Source organism: Denticeps clupeoides, chromosome 4, assembly GCF_900700375.1.
Source record: "Denticeps clupeoides chromosome 4, fDenClu1.1, whole genome shotgun sequence".
In the NCBI taxonomy this organism is placed as follows: Eukaryota; Metazoa; Chordata; class Actinopteri; order Clupeiformes; family Denticipitidae; genus Denticeps; species Denticeps clupeoides.
The window spans coordinates 4,921,096-4,938,501 of NC_041710.1; the positions used below are offsets into that span (position 1 = coordinate 4,921,096).

The 17,406-nt window shown below is 42.1% G+C and overlaps 2 protein-coding genes, 1 long non-coding RNA gene and 1 other non-coding gene across 4 annotated transcripts; 3 read left to right on the plus strand and 1 right to left on the minus strand.

Moving 5' to 3' along the window:
- Positions 1–216: 216 nt before the first annotated feature.
- Positions 217–1,007, minus strand: LOC114789032 (uncharacterized). The gene is made up of 3 exons (XR_003749605.1): positions 743–1,007; positions 537–645; positions 217–270 (listed from the first exon to the last, which is right to left on the minus strand). It is a non-coding gene; the product is annotated as an uncharacterized LOC114789032 (long non-coding RNA).
- A 1,547-nt stretch (positions 1,008–2,554) lies between these two features.
- LOC114789434 (U6atac minor spliceosomal RNA) lies at positions 2,555–2,642 on the plus strand. The gene has a single exon (XR_003749683.1). It is a non-coding gene; the product is annotated as a U6atac minor spliceosomal RNA (small nuclear RNA).
- Positions 2,643–3,945: 1,303 nt separating this feature from the next.
- On the plus strand, positions 3,946–5,119 carry LOC114789031 (C-C motif chemokine 20-like). The gene is made up of 4 exons (XM_028978077.1): positions 3,946–4,104; positions 4,210–4,309; positions 4,615–4,692; positions 4,827–5,119. The coding sequence occupies exons 1-4, from the start codon at positions 4,029–4,031 to the stop codon at positions 4,870–4,872; spliced, it is 300 nt and encodes a 99-aa protein (XP_028833910.1). The 5' UTR covers positions 3,946–4,028; the 3' UTR covers positions 4,873–5,119.
- Positions 5,120–5,941: 822 nt separating this feature from the next.
- Positions 5,942–7,048, plus strand: LOC114789030 (C-C motif chemokine 20-like). Its single transcript, XM_028978076.1, has 4 exons — positions 5,942–6,098; positions 6,180–6,279; positions 6,360–6,437; positions 6,530–7,048. Exons 1-4 carry the CDS (start codon positions 6,008–6,010, stop codon positions 6,570–6,572), a joined length of 312 nt encoding a protein of 103 aa, XP_028833909.1. The 5' UTR covers positions 5,942–6,007; the 3' UTR covers positions 6,573–7,048.
- The last annotated feature ends 10,358 nt before the right edge of the window (positions 7,049–17,406 follow it).

Genomic DNA, 17,406 nt, shown 5'->3' on the forward strand with positions numbered 1-17,406 from the left:
TAAAATTCATACAGACATCTCAGATGCTTTACACCACTGACAAGCTTCAAACCCTTTTCCTTGAGTTCCTGTGAAAATTAAAGCATGAAATCATTGATCAGTCTATATATTTAAAGTTAATGCAGCTCGTGAATGCTGACTTTATAACTATAATAAAACATTTTATTAAATATATAAAAAAGAACAGCTCACCGAACATGTTCAATGGCATGTTTCACCCACTGATCTTTCGGATTTGCGCATATGACTCGTCCAAGAACAGTAATAAATCTGTTGTAATGGAAGATACAAAATGAACCGTTACATGCATTCTCTACTGTACATTTTTAACTGTTATTTCATATTCAAACAAGATTAAAGAAGTTTAGATATTCGTTAAGCAACTTTTTTTTTATTACGGTTCTCTTGATCTGAATCACTTCAAACACTATGCACTATGCATTTACGTCAGGAAAAGAGGTCAGCGAGTAAAAGTATAGACTAGTTACACCGATAGACAAGCACTGATGTCCACTATTGCCTTCGTGATCACTTACCTAACGGATTGAAGAGGACACAGTCCGGGGATGTCTTCCTTGAAACCTCTTATTCTGCCCAAAGGCAAAGGACTTGTCGAGTATTTTGTGCAGCATTTTACAGTTGGCACTGAAGGAGAGTAATACACCGTATGAGTAATCCTGTGCAAGCTGTACTTGTTGTTTGTCATCTTAACAAAAAATTTGAAAAATCTTGTCCTACTTACTTGTTTCAACAAGAGAAGCCATGACTGCCACAGTACCCAGCAGAGCACACAGTGTCAAGCTTAATCTTGCCATTTCTTCTGGAAGATTTGTTATTTTAGTGGCTTCAATGGTTCCTTCAGGATCTGGACCACGGTCCTTGACTGCAGGCGCCCTGACATTGTGTTTTATATTCGCATGATGGGGAAAAACCTAGTGGAATCGTTGACCTTTTCTATCAAAGTGGAACTATCCTTTAGACCTGGAAATGCCACTGTACCACGTTGCCTGGGTGTGTGTACATTTCCTCTCTCAAAAGCCTTATGCAATTCAAATTCATGACTGATGCCATAAAGACAACATTATTAAGTTTTTAATGTAAATTTTTAATACTTCTATACCCAAATTCCACCAAATGAAAATATGGCACTACGTTGTAGGACATGGAAAACTAAACTATTTAAACATCTTTAGCTTTATATAGTTTTTTCATGCATGCCCTCATGGCTGCCCACTCTCAAAGCATATATAAAGAAATAAAGAAAATTAAGTATAGATATAAATCTATATACATAGTACAGTGTTTTCTTTATTTTCATGAGCATTTACGTTGCTAGATTCTCACTGAAGGCATCAAAACTATGAATGAACACATGTGGAGTTATGTACTTAACAAAAAGTGGAGACCTGGTCTCCACAGTCACCGGACCTGAAGTGAGATGGTTTGGGGTGAGCTGGACCGCAGAGTGAAGGCAAAGGGGCCAACAAGTGCTAAACACCTCTGGGAACTCCTTCAAGACTGTTGGAAAACCATTTCAGGTGACGACCTCTTGAAGCTCATCGAGAGAATGCCAAGAGTGTGCAAAGCAGTAATCAGAGCAAAGGGCGGCTATTTTGAAGAAACTAGAATATAAAACGTGTTTTCAGTTATTTCACCTTTTTTTGTTAAGTACATAACTCCACATGTGTTCATTCATAGTTTTGATACCTTCAGTGAGAATCTACCAATGTAAATGGTCATGAAAATAAAGAAAACACATTGAATGAGGTGTGTCCCAACTTGTACTGTATGTGTGTGTGTGTGTGTGTGTGTGTGTGTGTATATGGTGGTACCTTCAACATGACTAGCAGGAACATCGGTTCTTCTCTATTTATGTGGAAGAAGGGAACAGGCTCAACTGTAACAGAATATGTAGCTTCAGTTTTTAACTTAATGTGCATAGATGTTATTTCTATGTATACACAGATGTGGTATTAGTGGCCTAGTGGCCTAGTGGGTAAGACACAGTGGGTAAGTGAACCAGAAGACCACAAAGTCACAGGTCCCACTCACTACCATTAGTAAGGACTGTCCCTGTAAATATGTACTACAATGCTACAAATAAAGTAATTACGATGCTATAAATATCTCCCGAGCTTCAGGACACATTTCTGACAAAGATTTCACCCCACACATCTCCCTTTGACAAATTCGCATGAACCTGATGGACCAGTAAAATCCAAAAGTGAACCCAAAGAATGTACTGCATTGATAGACCGTACTGCACATACCAGCTAAAATCCCCAGTTAAAATGAATCCCGTGACCTGCCCAGGTGAGGAATGCAGCAAGAAGACAAAGACTTGCGTTACGTCAGTACGGGAGACGTAAAAGCTGCTGAAGAGGTGACGATGACGTTGTTATCAGTTTTTATTAATATACATGAATCTATCAACTGTTAATACAGCTTACATTTACTGCAGTTATGTGTAGGACGAGAACAGGGCCGTCTATACAATATCTAATGCCACTGACAGCTGAATTTCGACACAGAAGTCTACATTTGATGTAACACTATGGACGGAAGAGGCCCTTGTGGCCTTCAACACACATATGGTTAAGGCATTGCCACCTACTTAGTGACATCTCTAACCAACTGTGTTTTTGGGCAGTGGTGGCCTAGTTATTAAGGAAGCGGCCCCGTAATCAGAAGGTTGCCGGTTCGAATCCCGATCCACCAAGGTGCCACTGAGCAAAGCACCGTCCCAACACACTGCTCCCCAGGTGCCTGTCATGGCTGCCCACTGCTCACCGAGGGTGATGGGTTAAAAGCAGAGGACACGTTTCGTTGTGTCACCGTGTGCTGTGCTGTGTATCACAATGACACTTCACTTCACTTCACTTTTCAGATGTATAGATAATTAAAAAGAAGATGGGCAGAAGAGAATTGTAATGTTGGACAAGAAAAACTATCCTTTTTTTGAGGAAGGAAATTTCGAGGTTTGATGTCAATCTCATATCTCTGCCACATCTTCCACAAACCTCATAAACTGATGGGGTGTGAAGATAAATCATATGTGTCAGAAATATGAGTTGAACGTACCTCAGGGTGCTGTAATCACATTTTGAAATGATTGAAATGTAATGTGAACGAGGTTAAATGCAAGATTTAAGGGGGACATCATTGCTCAACTCTGCTGGGATTTCCCAGTACTCAGTTTATACTTTAATTCTAAGTATTGGCTACAGAGCCTTTTTTTGGTAAGATTCTAGGTTGTGGTTTTTTTAGGGGGACGTTATGCTCGATTTTAACACGCCCGTGCTGTCTGCGACCTATTTACAAGCACGTAATGGCATCGTTTTTCTTCTTCTAATGGCAAACCGTGCTCATAGTGACCTAGAAAAAGGCGATGACCTGCATGCAGCAGAGAGCAAGATCAGCCCACACAGCCTCTCCCACAACTGAGAGGCTTTGTGGCATAGCACAGGGGAATATCGAAGCAAATGTGTGTCTTCTCGTTTATTTGTTGGTATACTACAGGCAGAAACTCTTTAAGCTGTTTTTTTTTTTTTTTTTTTTTTTAGAAATCAAATGAAATTACGGTTGTGCACAATATTGAAATATATATTTATATTTTGAGACTATTCGGAGATTTAAATGAATGATGAAAAAATCCAGTAGGTATGGACACCTGTATGCTGTATGTACAGGCATGTGGATGAAATAATAAATGACAAAAAAAACGAAAAATCCTTTAGTTTGGAAGTATCTTCCTGTTTTGATAATGCATGCCCATGATAGATCATAAAATGATTAGTTAATTCTCTATATTTCTCATTTCGCACATAAAATAGATTATTATCTATGAGAGTATTTAAGTTGATCATGAGAAAGAGAGAAGATGAGGAAGGCAAGCAAGGCGGGAGAGGAAGTGTTGTCATCGGAGAGAACATAGGTGAGCAGCGGAAAGCCCACCAGAAGAGCAGAAATTTCCACGCCTGGAGTATTTATACTGCCCTCGGTGACAGTCAACCTTCAGAAGTCAGAAGATGGCCCGGCTGTTGGTTCTGGTGCTCTGCCTGCTCGTCCTCCTCAGTACTGGGGCTATAGCAGGACGCCGGGGGGGTGAGACCAGTGTGTGTGTGTGTGTGTGTGTGTGTGTGCTTCCACCAAAATATTTATCATCCTAAATTGGAATTCCTTGTTTTATTTTTGATGGTTTTATTTCAGGATGTTGCACGAAGTATTCAAGCAGCGTGCTGCCCATTGAAAGAGTGAGAGGATTTTCAATCCAGACAAGGAGAGGAAACTGCAACCTTGATGCCATCATGTAAGGACCTGGGACAAGCCAGACTTTCTGTAATCAGAGTCATTACAGTGTGAATAGTACATGCATTATGTAACCGGGTGACTGGGTGGTAGTAGCCTAGTGGGTAACACACTCACCCATGAACCAGAAGACCCAGGTTCAAACTCCACTTACTACCATCGTGTCCCTGAGCAAGACACTTAACCCTGAGTGTCTCCAGGGACAGGGACCAGGGACTGTAACTACTGATTGCAAGTCACTCTGGATAAGGGCGTCTGATAAATGTTGTAAATGTGAATATGTAACCGCGACTTTTCTTCCCCAAGACTCCACACTGTGAAGGGCAAACATGTCTGCGTTGATCCGCTCCAAAACTGGGTGATAGGCATCGTCAACAAACTGAAGTAAGTCTGCCTTATGGTCACCTTTATCACAGTAATTTCACAGAACAACAATATACCATATTACCCTTTTAAATGAAACACAGTGATTATGGAATCGAAGCCAACTAATGTCAACTTTTATCATTAATTTCCAGGGCTAAGGTGCAGGACCTGAGGCAGAAGAAGCAAAACCACAAATAACTTCATACTATTACTGGCCTGAGATTATGATGATCCCACATTCTTCATGCCCTTTGTGCCTTTTCTGGTGACAATCTGCAATATCTATTCTGTGCTCATAATAGGTCTGGAGAAGTGTGGTCTCATCTAGTATTTATGTGCCAAGTCTTCATTTGCGTGCTGCTGGCAGTGTCTATTATGATTGTATATATTGTTGCTTTTACTGTACAAATGACTTTTTCTAATAAACGATAATTACAACAGCCAATATTTTTCAACCACGTCTCATTTTACACTGAAAACAGCAGCATCTAAACCGGTTTGACTGCGGCTGTTCTGTGAAGGTTCAAGCCTCTTTTTCCCCCCCTGAGACTATCTTGCTACACCGGTTATCCCAGGGTAGAAATGAGGAAGAACTAAATTTAGAGTGATGTCAGCATTGGCAGCAAATCATTACCAATATTCTGAATATTTGTATAGTATATCAAAGAGAGGTTGTGCCCTTCGATGCTATTTTTGGAAGAAATTTGTAAGCATATTGCTCCAAAAAAAAAACGGAAAGATGCAAATGCAGTTTGTGCCGTTTATTTATGCCCAGTGTTACTATTTCAGCACGGAATGTAAATTTTCCGGCTTTGTATTCTCCGTTTGGAAGGGTGAGACTGGAATCCTGGAAAACCACAGAATTTGACTTCTTCTCTGAGCCTCTGTGAACGTTTTACCGTCATCGGCGAAATGAAATGAAATCGGACACTATGGTGGTGTCTGCACAGCTAAATGTATGCCAGTGCAGCACGATCCACTGTTGTTTGGTTTATGCGTTCTGTAACGAAGGGAAAATTGCGTTTTTAAAACAAGGAAACCAAATACTTTTCATAAATAGTTTTATAATCACTTCGTTTATAGTCACTTATTAGGATTAACACATTTAAGATAAAATAAATGCACTCATATTATCTTGTATTACGTATCTGCCATTGTGAAATTCTCATTGACACGGTAGATGAAGGATGTGAAGACAGGGAAATTCCCTTGTAGGAACGGAGTGGGAACAATGGAAACTCCACCTTGGCAGTGGAAAGAAAACCACTTTAAAACTCCACAGCTCGAAAGCCACAACCAGCTTGTCACAGAAGACACAGGTCCACCAAAGAAGATGGCCCAGATCTCTGCTCCAGCCTTGTCCCTGCTGATGCTTCTCACGGCGGGTCTCCTGAGTCCCAAAGCTTCGTCAATAGTGATCGGACGTAAGTGTGGTCTGTGTGTCCGTTTCTTTTTTTTTTTTCTTAACAGATCTTTGCATAATTTTTTTTTTTTTTCAATTTCAGGCTGCTGCACAAGGTATTCCAGCACCATACTGTCTGCTGAAGCAGTCAAAGGCTTTTCAATCCAGGACTCCTTTTCCAACTGTAACATCAACGCCGTAATGTACGTACAAAGGTCAATATGTACAGAATGCGACGATGGTATTTCGTCTTGACGACTGTCTGGTGCTTTTTTTCTGGCAGACTACACACTAAGAATGGAAGACACGTTTGCGCTAATCCTCACGTGCGCTGGGTTCGACAGATTGTCAGGAACTTGGGGTAAACGCTCTTTTACACATTTGTCCCCCGACCAAGCACACTGTATTACTGTATTTCCAGCTACACAGACAGTATTTCTGATGCCTTCACAGGGTGAAGATGCGGGAGTTCGGCAGCAGGAAATTAGGTGTCTGACAGCGTCGTCTTCTAGCGGTTCTGGCAGTGTGGCATGATGGAACACTACTGATCTCTACTCTTCTATTTATATGACTATTTATTCTGGCATTGCAGAAATATTTAGATTATTGTCTACTTATTTAAAAGATTTGATGACAGAAATTCTATTTTGCATTTTATTCTGAAGACTATGTCTTTTATTACACATAATTCATGTATACATGTAGTTACTATATGCCATTGCATATGTTCATCACTAACACTGATTGCTTAGGCTTAGTTAAAGCTCTTAGTAAGTTCATTTGTCTTGGGTACAGAAGCACTTACCAAAACGGTGCAATAATTCCCACGACAGATGCAGAACAGACTGCAGAAGTAGATGAAATTCATTGTTTATGTAATTTTGTTGTAAGTCTTGACTTTCCTGTTCTGAACGTGTGGGTGGAACTGTTGGTCATGTGACTTCACAAGGAAAATAAAACTATTTATCACTACATTTCGACTCAATGCATACATTTATTCAGTCTTAGCTCAGAAAGCTGGTCATCATTACTGATTGCACATGCAAAAACACACACTCACTGACAGTTGCATGCATGCACACACAAACTCTTGCACACATGCATTCACTTCCAAGAAAACCTGCAGATACAAATGCACAAGCATTCACAGGGGAACTTGTCCGGCCATTTCATTTATCCATTGACACTTCATGGACACATATATTTTCAGAAAGTACATCTTAAAAAGCATCTGTATAAAATTGTAAACTGTCATTTGGAATTGTTTCAAGCTCATGAAGGTACGGCTTGCAGACAATGCTCCTTTCGTCTGTAAGGTCAGCCAGTGAAGGGCACATTGTTGTGAATGAGCATTTCAGCACACAGGACTCGACCTTTCAAAGAAGAAGTCAAGTTTTATTGGTTTAAACCAAAATCAGAATAAGAAAAACTGTATTTATCCCAGAGTAAATAAAAAAACATGCACTCATAAACATGCCAAGCAGGTAGGAGACACAGAAAATCTGCACTTTAATAAAACTAAAAAAAAATTGAAAATACATTCTATTTTACAGAGCCGTCAGATCTGCAGTGCATCCGGAGAGTATTCACAGCTGTCATGCCATGGGGTGTAAATGAGGCGCAAGCGGCAGAATAGCCAAATCACACAGGACACGAACAGAAAAAACACATGGACAGAATGACATCAGCATCACAGTGAACGAGGGTGTGAGGGTGAAAACCAGCACGGAAAGGGATCTAATCACCTAGGCCAAATGAGCAGAATGTGAGGGTGACTGGAACCCTTAATGCATGTGACTGGCATCACTTTTTCCACATTTTTTTATGTTAAAGGTACATTCAAAAATGAATCAGATTATTTTTTCCCTCAGAATTCTACACACAACACCTCATAATGACAACATGAAAGTTTAATTTCTGTGGGGAGGTTTCTCAGCTGCAGGAACTGGGGGACTATTCAGGATAGATGAAAACCTGCTCTAGAGCCCTCTTGAACTCAGACTGGTGCGGCGGATCATCTCTCAGCAGGACAACAACCCTAAACACGCCGCCAAGATATCAAAGTAGTGGCTTCAGGACAACTCTGTGAATGTCGTTGAGTGTCCCAGTCAGAGCCCAGACTCTGGAGCGATGTTAAGATGGCCGTGCACCGATGCCTCCCATCCAACCTGATGGAGCTTGAGAGGTGCTGCAAAGAGAAATGGGTGAAACTGGCCGAGGATAGGTGTGCCAAGCTTGTGGCATCATATTCATAAAGATTTGAGGCTGTAATTGCTGCCAAAGGTGCATTGACAAATTATTGAGCAAAGGCTGTGAATACTTATATACACGTTTTTTTTTTTTTTTTTTTTATAAAATGGCCAAAACCTCAAGTAACCTTTTTTCACGTTGTCATTATGGGGTGTTGTGTGTGGAATTCTGAGGGGGGGGGGGGGTGGTTAATTTAATCCAATAAGGCTATAACATAATGTGGAAAAAGTGATGCGCTATGAACACTTTCCGGATGCACCATATATTCCAATTATATGATAATGAACTGGTGAAATTTTACCCTGATCTGAGCATGGAGGTTGGAAGATCTCCAGTGAACAGCCTCAGCTTACAGAGAGAGCATTCAGGTACTGAAAGCTGGGCAAGAAAAGGTCAAAAGATAACAAACATAACTTTGTGGCTTTTTCTGTTTTTTTTTTTTTTTTTAAATATGAAACAGACTGCCCTGTAGAGGGCGCTAAAAGACTATTCACTAATCATGCATGCATGCACACACTAAACTTACATTAATGCACACCCAATAACATGTGATTGCACAATAATTATCAATTAATTTGATAATTCTTAAATAAACTGCTTTCCTTTCTGTCTTTTAATGGCCAGTCTTTTTCAGTTAAACAATTTGCAGAGTGACTACATTTAAACCTAAAATGTCATTTGTCTCGAAAAAGATTCGGTTTAATGTGATTTATTTATTCCATTGCAGTCGTTGGAGGAGAAATTCCTTTCTTTCATGTTCATGGGCCATGTGAGCCGAAAAAGATTTTTTTTTGTCAGCCAGTGGTGTAATTTGGTGGGGGGGTGGGGTGGGGGGGTTGGTAGGAATCCGAACCAGACTGCCGTGGCCATTACATCACCAGCACGCACCGGTGCACCCCGAGTGCTTCCTGTTTAATAATGGAGGAGACGTGGGGCGCGGGACAAAGGCCGCCACTGCTAAATACCCATCATGCTTAGTGAGCGGCGGGCCTGGCGACAGTGGTCGCTCTCTCATGCATAAATGGTGCGTTGTCAGCTCTTCGCCGGACTGAAAAGAAGAAATGCCGCCGTGATTTCAAAAACGATAATAAGTGGCAAACAAGTGCGAGTGCTCGGTGAGATTTGCGAATTCGACTCGCACGCCTCTCGCCCAGTGGCCCTTGCTTGATGGCTCAGCAGACTGGTGTCCAGGAGGGACCTGGGGAAGTCTCCAGTTTCCCTGTGACCTTTGCTGTGACCTTCGCAGTTAATGGACAGAAGCATGGATTAGTTCTTCAGATCGCCCGCGGGGACTTGGGTGACGTCAGGCCCCTGCAAGCTGACCCCCGTGACCCCCGCACGCACATTCCGGCAGATGATGCGCCTGGTGTGTAACAGCAAGTGAATCTTTGGCGCAGGTGAGGTCAGGCCGCAGAAGGGGCGGAGCTACCGTTCATCCAGCCCGAAACGAGCAGGCTCCAGAACGCGTTACAAAAGGAATAATGGGACACAATATTCATTGCACTGAAGCGCGATGCTACAGGAAATTAGTTGCATTTTATTTACTTTCTTTACCAAGTGATTGTCATTGTGAAACGTTGCAGCACAGCAAATGGTGACACAATGAAATTTGTCCTCTGCTTTTAACCATCACCCTTGGTGAGAAGTGGGCAGCCATGACTGGTGGGGGGGACGGTGCTTTGCTCAGTGGCACCTTGGCGGATCGGGATTCGAACCGGCAACCTTCTGATTACGGGTTCCGCTTCATAAAACCGCTAGGTCACCACTGCCCCGCAAATTGGCTGGTACAGGGCAGCACTGTCACAAAAAATGCCTCACTAGCTGGAAAAAATATTCGCAAAATACTGCTGGGCTAAAGAAGAATGAGGGTATGGATGCAATCTGGGAGGTTGCATCACTGCCTGAGGAAGTGGCTGTTAAAGTCATTGCTTTCCAACAGGAAGTGGTGGCCGACGTGTACTGCCATTTCCTTCAGCCCGAAAAACACTGAAGGTCGAATACCGAATCAGTTTCTTCTTCAATGACACGTTAATGTGTCGGTGGTGGCATCGAGCCTCCCTGAAGGACATGGATTTTCATAAACTGAACTGCCAATAATCAATGAAATCCTCAATGGAACGAACCAAAAAAAGCATGAAAATATAAATATGAAAAGTCATCTACTTTACTCCAGTTGTGTTCTAGTCACGGCCATGATGCATGTTAAGGCTGCTCGTAGTCCATTTGTCATTCTTTTTAGTGATTTTTCTGTTCCGAATCCTTAATAAAGTGAGAATATAAACTATTTTATTTCACAGTGTGGCTGCAGAAAAAAATTATCTCCAAAATCACTCACATTATGTGGTGCCAAATAACCTAACTGTGTAGGTAACAGCTTTTGAAAGCAGTTTTTATTTGTTAATGGATGTGAAAGTGGTTGCTATTTGCCATCGTGATGCACAGCAAGCACAGCACACTGTGACACAATGGAATGTGTCCTCCGCATTTAAACAGTGGGCAGCCATGAAAGGCGCCCGGTGTGCGGGGACGGTACCATGATCAAGGGGACCTCAACCCACAACCCTTTGGTAACGAGTCGGCTTCCTTAACCATGAGGCAACAACTGCCATATTTGAGATGAGGTTGAGGTCTCTGGACACGAGGTGTTGCATGTTCTTCCCATGTTAATATGGATGCTCCAGTTCTTCCAGACTTCAGAAAAATCCATGCTAAGTGAATGGGGATGCTGAATTGGCCTTTGTGTGTGTGTTCCTTTTGTGATTTAATGGGATTTGGAAAGGGCAGGGAGTTTAACTGTGATAAATGGTTATGATGATTAAATGGAACCTACATGTGCTGAAACTTCTGAAGGGGAAATGTTGGTTAATGCACCCAAACTACATTAGTTAGACCAGTTACTAAAATGATTTAAATATGTATTATGTAAATACGTGCCTAGACAGAAGAGGATGATAAAAGAGGATGGTGTTAATCATGGCCTCTCCTAAATGTGTAGAATTAGTAAAAGTGGCCAGACGTTTTTTTGTTATATGGAGGACTGCGCATGATGAAGCTGTTCTCTCTAAGTGATGCTGGAAAGAAATGGTCTCAATCGATCACAGAGACATGCTGGATGAAACGGTGTAGTGAACACATCTAATACTGCCCTGGAAAGGAATATAAGGGGGCAAGGGCTTGTGCTAATGCAAAAGTAACCAGCAAAACAAATGGAATAGAGGCAGCCATGGGTCCCTGGATGAGCTTAAAATTTACTTTTCATGCTTTCCTTTAATGATGGCCATGGGTACAATTGTACGAGTTTTATTTAGAGGGTAATAAGGGTTATATATGATTGGCAGGAAGGGGCATATTAACATCGGATATGTATTTTGGTTCGTGAGAAACAGAGAAACACAAAGAAGGAATGACTAGCAAATTCTCAGCTGCCTGCGAGAGAAGGAACTAGATATCCAACCGACCTGTGAATTTAAAGTAGTCCATGATATGAAAAGCATTCACAATGGTGTTCATATTTAGCATCGTAATAAAATTTTTGGAAAGTCTGACACAGTGGGCTGTACATCTCTACGTGATGAAATCTACGTTTTAAAAAGCAGCGCCAACACCATGTGACGAGAGAGGAGTCTTTCCGGAATAAATCCCTGTCCCTTTTCAGAACTCAAGAGGGCGGCGGAGTTAGATGATACTGCGATCTTATGTATTGTATTGCAAAGTATTGCTCCTTAAACGCCATCCTTCGGCGTAGATGAAGAACGTGGAGGCCCGGGATCCTGATGAAGGGGCGTACGTCCTCCTCAGAGCTCTGTGTTGATGGAGTAAATGGTAAAGACTGACTGCACCTGACTGAAGCGCTGCTCGTTGATTCTCCTCCATCACCCTTTCAACTACAACGTTCATCTACCCCATGATTCCTCCCAGGAGTGCTTGCAGAGACTGCTCGGAGACCTCACCACGCTTATTTTATGATTAAAAATTTAAAATCCTCCTCCGACTTCCTAATTTTATTCCTTCCTTTCCACAACCTGACAAGAATGAAGATGAATTAGAGTCATTAACTGTACCTGTCTGACAGTTGCATGGAGCCACGGCGAAGAAATAAAGAAAGAAACACCTTTTTTTAACCTCGCGATGAATGTGTAATCTTCCACACCCTTTAAAACGTGAGACTTTATCAGAACGTGCTGTCAGTTACTAATTCCCGATCTGCCCTCTGTGAAAATTAATTAGAAAATAGATGTTCATTATCGTTTAAACATCTGAGTCACATTCAAAGCTTTTTTGCGTTATCTTGCAAGATCATCTGTGAATGAGGTTGTAATAATCATTAGTTGAATAATATTGAAATTTAGAAAATTTAATCATGCTCCTATTATAACCTTTTTTTTTGGTTGTGTATTTCTTTATATTTCATACAATGAATAGTCACTCCTGTTTTATGTAAAACCTGAGCATAGCGGCCCATGCATTACTGATTAATGAGCGGGCAACACTAGGCTGCCAAATCCTAGTTCTCTTCTAATGCCACTGAAGCTGCCCAGAAGCTGGGCTGTTTCCTGCCTCACCGGAGGAACTGAGATGGAGGACGTGCTCCTCAGGAAGTCACTCATGTGCAACCCGTGTCAACCGGAATGCATAGGTTCCAGCCCGGGCCCCCCGTGTGACACTTTTTAACAGAGTGGGAACCGTCATGCAACAATAAAAAATATGATTTCTCTATAGACCACACGCACACTGGTCTGTTATTATCAAAAATATAATAAAAAAACGTCAAAGTATCTGATCTGTTATATTAATCTGCTAACATCTGCTCCATCTCACCAGTCAGCGTAACGTCTGCAGCTAGAATCTGATGGAAATCCAAATACCATGTTAATATGGGATGGTTCTGGGAAAACTAAAATTTGTGTTTGAATTTTATTTTGGTTTTTATTTATTAAATAAAAGCAAACAAAGAGTGTAGCCTTGTGTATTCAATACAGAAACTGATTTTCAATTTCTAAGGCAGCCATTCCATGGCCATTACAGGCTGAATGTTGTAACTGTTGAACTCTTGTGTGACGACGGAGGGTGCGAAGGGGACTGAAGTGCAGGAGCAGGACCTCTTGGATGAACACAACAACAAAACTAGGCCCGATGGCCAAAAGGGAACCTAAAAGGAACTCGAAGTGCCCCGAATCCATGTCTCGACAAGAACAAATCCAACATGCAGCATGAGGGCGAGTCCACATTAATGCAGCCTGTTCTTAAGGAGTCCTGACCAATCCCGCCTAATTAGTATTGGTTGACTCCATAATCAGGTGCCATGACTTTCCCAATTTAAAGCGTTATTATTATATTATGTAATTTCAGCAAATAAAGGTTTTTGATGACAATTGGTAATTGTATTCAATTGTGATTATTTATAATAATTATTATTGAAGAATATAACAAATATGGCATGTTTTGCACAGACACAAGCACATAATTTGTAAACATGATTGGGAAATAATTTTTGGCAAAGACGTGCATTTAAATAAGCACCATTTAAATTATGGGTTAAATTATTATTATTATTTTTTTTTTGCATGGCTCATCAAGTCATCGCCCTGCCGGTGTCCGGTAGAGCCAGTAAAGCTGACTCTGGCGCAGGATGCCTGCCGGAGCAACGAGATCGGTGGCCGCTGTGTGAACGGCGGAGATCAAGAGGAAGACAGAGGAAGTGATGTCATGGCCTGTATGAGGTGCAGCTGAATTGGGGGGGCTATAGAAATCTTTCCAAACCTCCCCTTGCCACAAAAAGACAGCTGAGGATGCGGCATTGAAAACGGAGGCCATTTTGGACCTGCTCTGGCCTCCAGAAAACACAGCATATAATTTAAAAAAAAAGAAAGAGAGAGAGAGTGAGAGCACAAAAACACCAAATGAGGAGTAAATCCAGATGATTACACATTCATCCTGTGTGTCTTCCACCCAACCCCCACCACACACATTCATGCAACCTTCAATTAAACCGCCTGAACTGCTGCATCTATCTGGATCTTGGTTGAGTGGAAAAATGGTGGCAGAATGGTGCAGTTGAGAGAAAAACACTTGAGAAATCTTTGGCATGAATGGAATTTTAACAGCTTCGCCTAGGGGCAGTGGTGGCCTAGCGGTTAAGGAAGCGGCCCCATAAACAGAAGATTGCCGGTTCGAATCCCGATCTGCCAAGGTGCCACTGAGGTGTCACTGAGCAAAGCACCGTCCCCACACACTGCTCCCCGAGCGCCTGTCATGGCTGCCCACTGCTCACTCTGGGTGATGGGTTAAATGCAGAGGACACATTTCACTGTGTGCACCATGTGCTGTGCTGCTGTGTCAATCACTTCACTTTGACTTTAAGGTAAGGTAATAAATGAAGGTTAACAAAACTTGCAAATTGTAGACACAATTGAGTCATTCTTCGATAATGATGGATATTTACGAGTTTATGGATGTTAAATTGCTGGACTGGGACAGAGGGGTCGTTGGGTCCTTGAGAGACACTTTGCCTCCATGCTAAGATCTGAAGAAGGTCATGGTGTTGGGTCTACAAAGAGCAGAAAAAAACAGACAGCTAATGGTCTCCAGACTTGTCCCGTACATCGATAATGCCCCACCGTTCCCAATAATGGCCTCTACCTTTTGCTCAGCACGATAAAAGAAAGCATTGTGTGGTTGGGTAAAATGTCTTTAATCATGTTAATCGTTCAGCTTAGATGAAGGTCATGTCTCATTTCAGGGGCCATTCGAGCATCCTGCAAATACAGATAATTCTAATGGCAGTTCGAATTCGAATAATTTTGAAACTTGTACATAAACGTTCAGTAAATGACACTTACAGTGTATGTTGCATAACCAAGCAGCCACTGTATTTACAATGAAAACCTGAAAAGAGCAGAAGGGTGGCCTGTAGTGTAGATAGACAGATAAATATACAGCCCGATAGACAGAGTTATAGCCGATGTTAAGTAGAGGAAATCTGGGACACAGTTGCATTCATTGTTCAGTGAGCTTTTCCACAGAGTTAAACCCACCGACAGCAATGAATGTTGATTGTGACCTTTTAACAGGGGACTTTTCTTCCCTTGGAACACAGACACACACACGCCAGCCCCCTGTGCTCCGGGATGTACCTACATGTCTACGGAGTGCGAAGCACCAAACGATGTCCTGGATACGTCCATCTGTTGGCTGGCCGCGGGGTACAGTCAACGGCCGATGGTTTTTATCTGATTTCTATCAAACTCACCGACAGCGTTGAATGTTCCCCGAGGCAAGCGTGGGCGGGTGGGCTGGAGAGGGTAAACAGAAGTGACAGCACCGCTTCCGTTTCCATGGAACGAGGAGACTGACAGAGACGCTGAGGACGACCAGGACAGACGGGCCGGGAAGAGCACATTAAAGACATCTGAGCCTTTTCCGCAGTGCCCTGAATCGAAAATGAAATTCACTAATATTCTGCACTCAGACGATGACAATATACAATTTGGGATCTCTGGTTTTAGACGCAATGGATGCTGAGCCACCTGGAAAATCACAGTGAGAAATGAATTTAGAAAAATGCAGACAGAAACACAGAGACAACCTGCTTCTGTCCACAGTCTTACACACACACACATCACAGTAATCCACATCCATATTTGTCATCAGCCACATCATCTTCTCACAAAGCATTTAGGACAAATCAAAAGTGACAGTATAGTCCGAGTAAAAAAATACATAAGAAGGGAAGTCCAGATCTGGGCTTTGTATCTAATATGCAACACATGAACCAATTATATGGTTTTCTAAAAGCAATTTAAAAAGTGACTGCACTGAAAGCAGCTTTTAGAATTATAGCTGCCAAAATTGAGATGAGATTGATATTAAATTTTAACATTTAACATTTGAAAATAATTGAACCCTGTAAACAAAGTTGTATTTAGTTTACTTTACTCCCATACGCACACGACGCATGAACGCTTGATGGTGGGCGTGTCTGTTGTGTTTATCACTTGCTCACAACATTACTCCGCAATAAACTCAACTGATTGCCCAAAGTTTGTGAAATTGCTCGACAATAGTTTTAAATATTATAGCAAGCGTTAGTCTGATGAGTTAATCGTGATTAATCGCAATTAATTCCAATATGTTTCTTTTCTATTGACAATCCAAATACATGTTTGCATTCTGAATACGTATCACTCTCACATGTATCCATTACATCACTGTTATTTCCAGCTCTTGCGTAGTAATATTTGTATTGATATTTTTAAATTGGGTTTAGTTATTCTTGTGGAGTACAGGACAATGCCATGGTTCTGAGTGTGTGTGTGAACGTGACGCACGAGTCAGAACAGAATTTACTACAAACATATTCCATCGGCTTTCCTGAGTCGTAATGTAGTAATGACACACCCGCTCGTCTGGGGAGGTGTGGCGACCCTGTGTCAGCAGTGTGGAGACGCTCAGTTCCTGGCAATGACACTAGCAGGAGGGGTGGCACACGCGGCGAGAATCGAACATGTTTAATCTGTCACACTTCGGCAGGATTCATTAAACTGGCGTTACTCACAGAACCCCCTGCCTGCTACACCCATACCACCTCCACCCCACCTGGGCCATCAGATCGTAGATGCCGAGTCTCCGGCCTCGGCCGACCCTCGGCCCTGCGTTCACGAGGCGTCTCGGAAGTCCCACCTTCCTGACGCCCGGGCCGCTCCTCGCCACTGAAAATACACCAGCATCCGCTGCGCTCCCACTCCACAGGCCCACGCGTCCACTTTCATCCAGAATTGAGCAGAGAGCACCAGGACCTCCAGGCAGCCTTCCAGCCGCTCCAGCGCTGTCACCTCCGCTGGCGATCCTGGGACAAAGCAAACAAATCTAAAAATACACCCTGAACAATGCACGCCGCTATTTGCTTCCAAATTCAGACGAGCTGTTATGTGAATAATTGTGATCAGAATTGTTGTTCTTTTTGGACTGACACTGAATATTCTAAATTGCACAATTAAAAAGAAGTCATAGCAAAACACGTATAATACAATATAATATAACATGCACGTTATGCAAAAATGATCACAGTCAGCTGAAATATT